General features: G+C 43.8%; 1 protein-coding gene across 1 annotated transcript in view; it reads left to right on the plus strand.

Moving 5' to 3' along the window:
- The window catches only part of KPNA7 (karyopherin subunit alpha 7), a 29865-nt gene extending 22848 nt beyond the window's left edge, over positions 1 to 7017 (plus strand). Inside the window, exons 11-12 of the mRNA XM_070460681.1 lie at positions 1998 to 2144; positions 6866 to 7017. Of these exons, the coding sequence (XP_070316782.1) occupies positions 1998 to 2144; positions 6866 to 6979 (261 nt within the window). The 3' untranslated portion in view covers positions 6980 to 7017. The remainder of the gene's footprint in view (positions 1 to 1997; positions 2145 to 6865) is intronic.
- Positions 7018 to 10444: the final 3427 nt, after the last annotated feature.

Consider the following 10444-nt stretch of genomic DNA (forward strand, 5'->3'; position numbering starts at 1 on the left):
TTGGACAGGACTCAGTGACTGAGAAACAATAAGAACAAGGAAAAGTTGGACGTAATGTGTGAAAGCGCGCTTGGAGCTGCAGAAATCTGTTCATCTCATTCATTTGAATTAAATGCTTAGGGTCTTTTTCTTGGGAGGAGTCTGGGCACATCCCATCTGGAGGACCAGTGAAGCCCCTGTATCCAGTGGTGGCCCGTGGGACACTATCAAGATCAGATAGAAGAAGCTTCAGGTGGGCAGCAGAGTACGGTTGAGGTTCTTTGAAGTAACTTGGGGGCCATCTGCAGTTCTGCCCAAGTCCAGAATTCTTCTCCAGCGCTCCTTCTGCACTGGGTCATTGCCCGCTTCCCAGTTTTCTTGGAGACTAACCTAGCACATTGGCTCCTGCCTCTGTTTCTTTTACTCAAAGCCTAGAGCTCACTCTGGACGTAGAGAGGACTAGAAAGCATCAAGACTTAGACAAAAGTGCAGGCTGTCATCAGATAAATTATGGCCTAACCCAATATTTTATTTGATCCACAGGAAGTTTTGTTTGTGTGTGTATTACTGCTCACATAATAGCCAGCAGAGTCCCACAGGATGATTAAGTTGTTTCTTTCTCTCTCTCTGCTTCTCTCAAAGATTCTACTTAGGTGAACTACTCCTTTCCTCTAAGAGACTTGGGTTCAATCCCTAGGTTGAGAAGATCCCTTGGAGAAGGAAATGACAACCCCCTCAAGTATTCTTGCCCGGAAAATTCTATGGACAGAGGAGCCTAGCAGGCTATACAGTCCCTGGGGTTGCAAAGAATCAGACACAACTGAGCATACACTGCTTCTCCTCCTTTCCTCTAAACACGCAACTCTCATTCCCTCAGAACTTTGTCCTTGTCCTTCCTTGTCTAGGGGATGACGTTACTCTGTGATGGACCCTGGCACCGTGCTGTTCATTAAGAACCGGGTACTTCCCGAGCCTTTTCTGCACATCTTCTATAACTTAAACCTCTGATCACTTACGCTATTGTCCTGTCTGGTTTTAATTTATTTTTTTATTGAAGTATAGCTGATTCACATTGTGTTCATTTCTGCTGTATAGCAAAATGATTCAGTATATACCTGTATATACATCCTGTTTTGTATTCTTTCCCATTATGGTTTATCCCAGAATATTAACTTTCTGTACTGTAACAATTCTTGTCTTGCCTGGTAGTGTGAGTTGTGAAAAGGCTTTCTCTACATCCCACCTTTAATTATAGTTTTGTGGCCCTTGCCCATAGTGTATATACAAATGTTGAGTGAGTGAACGCCCATGGATGAGAAATCCAGTGATCAGCACTGGATTCAATCCAATCCCATCATTTGTATCCAGGGACCTCACTAGCTGCCATAGTGTGGCTTCTGTTACCCAGGGTCTCTCCTGCCTGACCTCTCAAGGCTTTCCAGGGAACACAGGGCCAGAACATCTGCGTTTATGTAGCATCACTTGAACGTTCTTTTCTCTGTTTTGAAAACAATCTCCATTAATTAGAAGGGGTGTGCCTAGTCGCTCAGTTGTGTCCAACTCTTTGCGACCCCGTGGACTGTAACCTGCCAGGCTCCTCTGTCCATGGGGATTCTCCAGGCAACAATACTGGAGTGAGTTGCCATGCCCTCTTCCAGGGGATCTTCCCAATGGGAGCAAACCCAGGTCTCCTGCGTTGCAGGTGGATTCTTTACATCTGAGCCATCAGAGAAGCCCAATTACAAAGGGGATACCTACCAAATAGTGTTTAGCTATGTATGGATGGTGGCATATTCAGAAAAAAGAAATACTGTATTTTGTGCAATGAAGACAAACCTCAATAGATAGATGACAGTTACCCCAAAATGAGAGGAAGACAATGCAGTGTTAATTCAATCTGGGAAAATAACACTGCAGCTGCCCAGCCTGGAATGGGTGGCTTTGGTCTGATTCCACTGAGGTAAAGCCCCATGTCCTAAGGGCTTCGGTCCAGAGTCTCACTCTTATATGGCCTGCAGGCAGCGGAGAAGATTTCTCAGAAGGAAAGCATGTGTCTGCTGATAGAAGGACTTGGTGGGCTTGATAGAATTGAGGCTCTGCAACTTCACGAGAACCATCAGGTCGCCCTGACTGCGCTGAACATTATTGAGAGACACTTCTCCGAGGTAAGTGCCCAGACCTCCTGGGCAGGTGATCACCTGGGCTGTTCCTAGGAAGCTGGTGATGGACAGGCAGGCTTCTCTCATGACTCGGCCCTGAGCTTCTCCCCATCTGTATTATCAGGGCCACCTTTGAGTGGCAGCTTCTTGGTCCTAGGAAGCTTCTAGACCCCTTTAATCTCATAGACACTTGTCCTACTGCCTCTGGTGTAGAATCTCACTCTTGTTTTTTGTTATTTTTCCCTACTTGCCTCTTCTGGGGGAGGGAGAGGAAAGGAGTATGATGCTAAAGTGACTTTGTACTGAGAAATTCAAACAACGAAGGGAGGCCAGCTTTTGAACAACCATTTTGCTCTTTAGCTGTATTTTGTCTCTTTCTGGGCTTCCCTGGTGGCTCAGTGGTAAAGAAGCCACCTGCCAATGTAGGAGGCGTGAGTTCGATCCCTGGGTCAGGAAGATCCCCTGGAGGAGGAAATGGCAGTCCTCTCCAATATTCTTGCCTGGAAAATCCCATGGACCGAGGAGCTTGGTGGGCTACAGTCCATGGGGTTGCAAAAGAGTCAGACATGACTTAGCAATTGAACAACAGCAGCAACAAGTTGTCTCTTTCCAGAATAGGATATTTGTGAATGAACTCTATAATAAAGGCTCCTAAGTTTCCTGTAGGAGCAGGGAATCATGATAGGATAGCATTAGATACTTCTAAAGACTTTTTATTGTAGTAAAACATATGTAACATAAAATTGACTGTTTAAATCATGTTTAAGTGTATGGTTCACTGGCATTAAGTACATTTCACATTGCTGTACGGCCACCATCACCGATCATCTCCAGAACTTTTCCAAACTGAAACTCTGTCCCCATTAAACAATTATTATCCCCCTGCCCCCATCAGGCTCTGGTAACCACCGTCTTATATTCCATCTCTGAGTTTAAGTACTAAGCACTTCGTAAGAGGAATCTACAGTGTTTGCCCTTTTGTGACTGACTTATTTCACTTAGCATAATGTCCTCAAAGTTCATCCATGTTGTAGAATGTATCAAAGTTTCCACCTTTAAGCCTAAATAATATGCCATCGTATGGATGTGCTGCATTTTATGTAGTCATCTATGAATGGACACTTGGGTTATCCTTTTGGCTATTGTGAATAATGTTTCTATGAATATGGGAGTACAGATATGTTGGAATTCCTCCTTTGTTGGATCATATGGTAATTCTGTTGTTGTTTTTTTTTTTAGTTTTGAGGAACCACCATATTGTTATCCATAGTGGATGTACTATTTTACATCAACACACACAGTTTCACTTTTTTTTTTTTAATATGCTCATCAATACTTGTTTTCTGTGGTTTTTAAATTTCTTCTTTTTGGTTATACTTTTTTGTGTGTTTTTTTTTGTTAAACTATTTTCTTTGTATTTTTTTTATCATAGCCATTTTAATGTGTATGAAGTAGTATCCCATTGTTTTTTTCTCCCAGTTTTGAGATGTAATTGACACAGAGAATTGTGTAAGTTTAAGGTGTCCGGCATAATGATTTGATGTACATACATCCTGAAATGATTAACACAATCAGTTTAGTGAACATCCATAATCTGAGATATAAAATAGAAGAAAACAATTTTTTCCTTGTGGTGAGAACTCTTAGGATTTAATCTCTTAACAACTTTTACATATAACATACAGCAGTGCTAATTACATTATTCATGTTAATTATACTTATCTATATAACCAGTCCATCCTAAAGGAGATCAGTCCTGGTTGTTCATTGGAAGGACGGATGCTGAAGCTGAAACTCCAATACTTTGTCCACCTCGTGCGAAGAGTTGACTCATTGGAAAAGACCCTGATGCTGGGAGGGGTTGGGGGCAGGAGGAGAAGGGGACGACAGAGGATGAGATGGCTGGATGGCATCACTGACTCGATGGGCATGAGTTTGAGTAAACTCCGAGAGTTGGTAATGGACAGGGAGGCCTGGTGTGCTGCGATTCATGGGGTCACAAAGAGTTGGACATGACTGAGTGACTGAACTGAACTGAACTGACTGATATGTATTATAATTATTTATCTTATAACTCGAAGTTTATGCCTTAACACTACCTTCATCCAATTCCCCTCCCCCCTCACTCCCACCTCTGGTTACCATGAATCTGATCTCTTTTTCTATGAGTTTGTTTGTTTTTGAAGAATAATTAACCTACAACACTGTGTTAGTACCTGATACATGATATAGCAATTTGATATTCCTATACATTTTTAAATGTATAGAAATCAGAAAAAGTCTAATTCCAATCTGTTGCCTTACAGAGAGGTTACATAGTCATTGACTATGTTCCCCACACTGTATACTTCATACCCATGGCTCGTTTATATTGTAACTAGTAGTTTGTACCTCTTAATCTCCCTCGTCTATTTCTTTCATTTCCCTCAGGCAATCACGTGTTTGCTCTCTCTACCTCTGACTGTTTCTGTTGTGTGGTGTGTGTGTTTTGTAGATCCCATATATAAGTGAGGTCATACAGTATTTGTGTTTGTCTAACTTCAGTTAGCACAGTACCCTCTAGGTCCATCCATGTTGCCACAGATGACAAGATTATGTTCTTTTTATGACTGAGTAATGTTCTGCATCTTCCCTATCCATTCATCTATCGATGGGCATTTAGGCTGCTTCCATATCCTGGCAATTATAAATAATGCTGCAGTGATCACAGGCTGCATGTATCTTTTCAGATTGTTGTTGTTCGGTCACTAAGTCGTGTCTGACTCTGTGACCCCATGGACTGCAGCACGCCAGTCTCCTCTGTCCTCCACTCTGTCTCAGAGTTTGCTCAAGTTCATGGCCATTGAGACGGTGATGTTATCCAGCCATCTCATCCTCTGTCACCCCCCGTCTCCTCCTACCCCAAATCTTTCCAGCATCAAAGTCTTTTCCAATGAGTTGGCTCTATGCATCAGGTGGCCAGAGTGTTGGAGCTTCAGCTTCAGCATCAGTCCCTCATTTTCTTGGGCTATATATCCAGGAGTGGAATTGCTGTACCATGTGGTAGTTCTGCTGTGGATTGTTTTTTTTTTGAGGAACCTCCATTCTGTTCTCTACAGTGGCCGCACCAGTTTACATTCCCACAAATGCTGCACAAGGGTTCCCTTATCTCTGGATCCTCGCCAACACTTTTTGTTTTCTTGATTAGTCATTGTGACAGATAAAAGGTGATATCTCACTGTGGTTTTGACTTGCGTTGCCTTGATGCTTAGATGTTGAGCATCTTTTCATGTGCCTATGTCCATCTGTATGTCTTGTTTGGGAAGACAAGTCTATTCAAGTCTTCCACTCACTCGTATTCAAGTTTTTTTTTAATGTTGAGTTGTTTGAGTTCTTTGTGTTTGTTGAATGTTAACCCCATATCAGACATATCATTTGCAAATATCTTTTCCCATCCAGTAGGCAGCCCTTTTCATTTTGTTGGTTGGTTGTTCCCTTTGCTCCGTGAAAGCTTTTTCTTTTGCTATAGTCCCATTTGTTTATTATTTTTGCTTTTGTTTCCCTTGCCTGAGGAGACCTTTCAAAAAAACTTATTACTGAGATTGATGTCAAGCAGCATGCTATGTTTTCTTCTAGAAATTTTATGGTTTCAGGTCTTTTAAGTCTTTAATCCATTTTGAGTTTATTTTTGTACATGGTGTGAAAAAGTTGTCCAGTTTGATTCTTTGGTGTGTAGCTGTCCAGTTTTCCCAACACCATTTATTGAAGAGGCTGTCTTGTCCCCGTTGTATAGTGTCTCCTCCTTTGTCATAGATTCATTGATGTTCTGTAGTTTTGCATTAGATATTTTTCATTTGAGGAAGGTGAGATCAAAGTTAAGTGGCCAGGTAAACATGGGACTAGGGGTTACACTCTGTTAAGTGTCGAACTTGAGTCATTAGCAAAATCCAGAGCTATATATATATATACAATCAATATGACTAGGTTAGTGGTTCTTCCTAATGAGAGGCAGCTGATTTTAGTTTGGGACCAAGAGGATGCTCTCAGAGGAGAAATGACCCCGGGGCAGTGATTAGCATCTTCTGGGTTAAAGGCTCCTAAGAAAACCTTATAATTAGGAAACCCATCCTTTAAAGGGGAGACAGTTCTTGAGGAGCACTACAAGGGCTCCCAGTTAGAGACTTCTGATCTAGAAGTAATAGCTATCTACACCTGTTGTATCCTTACTCACTGTAAGGTTAATGTTCTATATAGCAAACTGCTTTTGTAAACAAGCCGGACACAAAAGGGCAAATACTATATGATTCCCCTTACGTGACGGACACGCGGTTGTCAAATTCACAGAGAGAAAGTCAAATAGTGGTTGCCAGAGGCTGGGATGGGGAAGGGAATGCTGCCTTGTTCAATGGGTACAGAGTTTTGATTGGAAACGATAACACTCTGGAGACAGATGACGGTGGTTGCAAAGCAATGTGATTTGTCTACTGTGAATGTGAACTTCTAAAGCCACTGAATTGTCTGCTTCGTGGTGTAAGATGGTACATTTTATGGGATGTACACACACAAGCTGCATTTAAGGTCCATCTGGAGAAATAGTTCAAGGCTTCTCTCCTTTGATCTCTCCTCTGGGAGAGCCTCAAGGCTGACTCAGAGCAAATTCGAATCCACAGAAGATGTGAAGGAGTCCATCGCGTGGGGATAATGTGCTGAGAGCCTGAAGGTATAACGGTGTCTCTTCTCCCCCGAAGGAAGAAGAAACTGTCACAGCCTTACCAGCCCGGGACCAAGATCACAAATTCTTAAAGGACTTAACAAACACATATCACTGCTGCACAACTCCTAAACCGGGACCCAGGCCCTAGGACTCACTTCTTTAAGAAAACCCCTTCCCCTTGGTATACCACAGGTGTAAGGCTTTTAAAATGAATGTTAATAAAATTTTCCACATTTTCACCTCCACCTATCAAAGATGCAATTAAGCCACTTGTGCCCGAAAGCCACATGGAATCCATCTCCTAAGTGCGTGTGGTTTAGCGGTTCCCTTTCAGGATCTTCAAAGAAGATCTTCAGAGTAGGGTGATCTAGAGCTCCCTAGGCAGACTTGGGTGAGTCGTAGGTATGGTTTGACCAGTATTTCTTATATTTATTTGACTGTGGATCCCCAACCCTTTTCCTCATCAGGTAAGGCTTGTTCATACAGAATGCTCTGCAGGGAAGGCTGTGTGGGCAGTGGTCACAAGGAGAGTGACGAGGATGGGAAGAACCTGGAGACACAGCGCTAGGTGGTGTGGGAATGGATACGGGTGGTTTAAAGCAGGATTGGACTCGATTTGTCTGATGTGAGCGTAGATGAAATCCAGTTATATTTTGCTCTAAAGTATCGCCCCGATGTCACGCCCACAGCATGTTCTCACTGGTCCTTGATAGGTGGGCAGGGAACTTGTGTGGGTGTCCCTCTGAAATATGACTGGAAGGCAGCTCGTGGTCTCATTCAATGGTGAGAACAAATCCATGATTCAGTGGACTCTGGGCTTTCCCGTTCCCATCGGTATCCTCATCTTCTGGGGTGACTCTGCCAGCTTCTGAGGGCTGTGTTGGTGGGATGGGATCCTCAAAGAGTTCTCTTCTCCCACACAGAAGTGGAGGGGGCCTGGGAGATTCCTCTCAACTCCCTCTCTCTCTCTTTTTTAAATCAGCTCAGGACGTCTAGTTGGGTACATCTTTGGCCAAACAGAATTTCACTCTCTGAGGACTTTGAATCTGAGACCCAGGGGTTGAGCCTAGAAGAAACAAAGAATTGGCAAGTGTTTGCTTCAGCAGCAGCAGTTTACCCTCCGTGGGATGGGTGTCCTCAGTGATGCCTGCTTCCTGCTTCTCCAAGGCTGCCCTTTGGTCCTGTACATTCTCCATTGTTCCTCCCATAGATTTGTCTTTTTTTATTTTTGGCCATGCCATGTGACTTGCGGGACCTTACTTCTCTGACCAGGGATTGAACCCATGGCTCCTGGCAGTGAAAAGTGCTGAGTCCTAACCCCTAGACTGCTAGGGAATTCCTTAGATTGTCTTTTTTCAAGTAGCTACACTTGGTTTCTGCTGGCTTGCAACTGAAAGAATCTTAACAGATACCCATGAAGAGTGAAGAACTAAACTATGACTAGTTATCATTTAAGTTCAGAAGATCTGATCATTCTGTCAAGATAGACATTGTATAAAGTTTGGATTTTAAGTTAAACAGACAAAACTAAGAATGGAGAACAAATGATATTTGTGCCACTCTAGCATAGCTATCGGAGAAGGCAATGGCACTCCACTCCAGTACTCTTGCCTGGAGAATCCCAGGGACGGAGGAGCCTGGTGGGCTGCGGTCCATGGGGTCGCTAAGAGTCGGACACGACTGAGTGACTTCCCTTTCACTTTTCACTTTCACTCACTGGAGAAGGAAATGGCAACCCACTCCAGTGTTCTTGCCTGGAAAATCCCAGGGACGGGGGAGACTGGTGGGCTGCGGTCCATGGGGTCGCTAAGAGTCGGACACGACTGAGCGCCTTCACTTTCACTTTCACTTTCACGCACTGGAGAAGGAAATGGCAACCCACTCCAGTGTTCTTGCCTGGAGAATCCCAGGGACGGGGGAGACTGGTGGGCTGCCGTCTATAGGGTCGCACAGAGTCAGACACGACTGAAGCGACTTAGCAGCAGCAGCATAGCTATGTTAAGATTAGTTACATTTACCCAAATAGTCTGACCATGTTGGCTCCAGCCCTTAGCCTCTTTTCTCTCAACTATTCTTTGCTAAATTGCACAACAAAGGAGTATTTGTAGTTTAAAGATTCTGATACCAACTTGTCTAGCAGGGTTTTTAAACGAGGAACTATTTGCCTATTGTACATGGTTTGGGTGCAAAGAGATGGTATTAGTCACCTTCTGGCTGGGTGCCCATGTGCTTGGACTCAGCAGACTGAGATGACTGGCAGAGAATCAGAGAGGAAGGAGTAACTGGCTCCGAAAAATGTGTGATGTAAAAGCTAAAGAAAAACCTCTGATCCTCTTACATCTACCCTCAAGTGGTTATGTGGCATAGAAGAAATATCAGTCTCTTGGTTGACCATGTGCAATCCATAATCCATCTTCTGTTTCTCTGAAATGTGGAGTGGCTGTTGAATAATAATAGCATGTGACCCCTTAGGAATAGCAGAGAAAACAACTGGACTTGATTGAAGTCGCAAGCTCTGGATTCCAGACCTGCCTCTTTTTCTTTTCTTTTTTTAAAAAATAATTGTTTATTTTTGGCTGTGCTGGGTCTTCGTTGCTGCACGTGGGCTTTTAGTTGTGTTGAGTGGGGGCTACTCCCTAGCTGCGCTGCACAGGCTTCTCATTGCAGTGGCGTCTCTCGTTGTGGAGGCTCTAGGCACACGGGCTTCAATAGTTGCACCACACAGCCTCACTAGTCGAGATGCACCGGCTTAGTTGGCCCACAGCATGTGGGAATCTTCCTAGACCAAGGATTGAACCCGTGTTGTCTTTATTGCAAGTCAGACAATTCACCACTGGACCACCAAGGAAGCCCTGCCTTTTTTTCCCCTATAAATTCTCTGTTCCCTTCATGCCTCATCTATCAGTTCTCCTCATTCCTTTGGGTTTCAGGTTTTCATCTGTGAATTAAAGGTGTTGGTTTAGATAAATTAATAGTCATATAATGTTTTCAAGTATTTTATCTGAGACTCATAACCCTGGGAAGTAGGTGGAGCAAAAGCAATTTCCAAGTAAAGAAGTCGGAGCTCCCAAGCTTGTCTAATTTGTCCTGCGTCTTTTGGTAAGGCACAGAGCAGAGCCTCAGGTACCACCTGACTGCAGGGCAGCTTGCTTCTGCCAGAGCCAGTGACCTGAGCATCTGTGCATGGAAGTGAAAAAGAGAGAATGCCCAAGACAGAAGCCACAGTCCTTCATGACCTAATCTTAGACAGGATACAGCATCCCTCCCACCGTATGCTACTGGTGGTACCAACGAACCCCTGTAGAAAGTGGGAGAGGCTACACAGATGTAAAAGACCAGGAGACGGACCACCGGGGGCCACTTTGGAGGCTCGACCATGTGTTCACATGTTAAAAGACCGCATTCAGCTGAGAGCTTGGAGCCTGGAGCCTGTGAAGTCTCAGCAAAGAAATAGAAGAGATAAAGAAGAACCCAATGGAAATTTTAGAACTGAAAACTAAAATAACTGAAACTAAGACTTGACTGGGTGGGCCCAACAGCAGAATGGAGAAGACGGAGGAAAGAACCTGTAGACTTGAAGAGAGAACATTAGGAAGAAGCAATCAGGGACTTT

The sequence above is a fragment of the Odocoileus virginianus genome, chromosome 33, assembly GCF_023699985.2.
Source record: "Odocoileus virginianus isolate 20LAN1187 ecotype Illinois chromosome 33, Ovbor_1.2, whole genome shotgun sequence".
NCBI classification, from domain to species: Eukaryota; Metazoa; Chordata; class Mammalia; order Artiodactyla; family Cervidae; genus Odocoileus; species Odocoileus virginianus.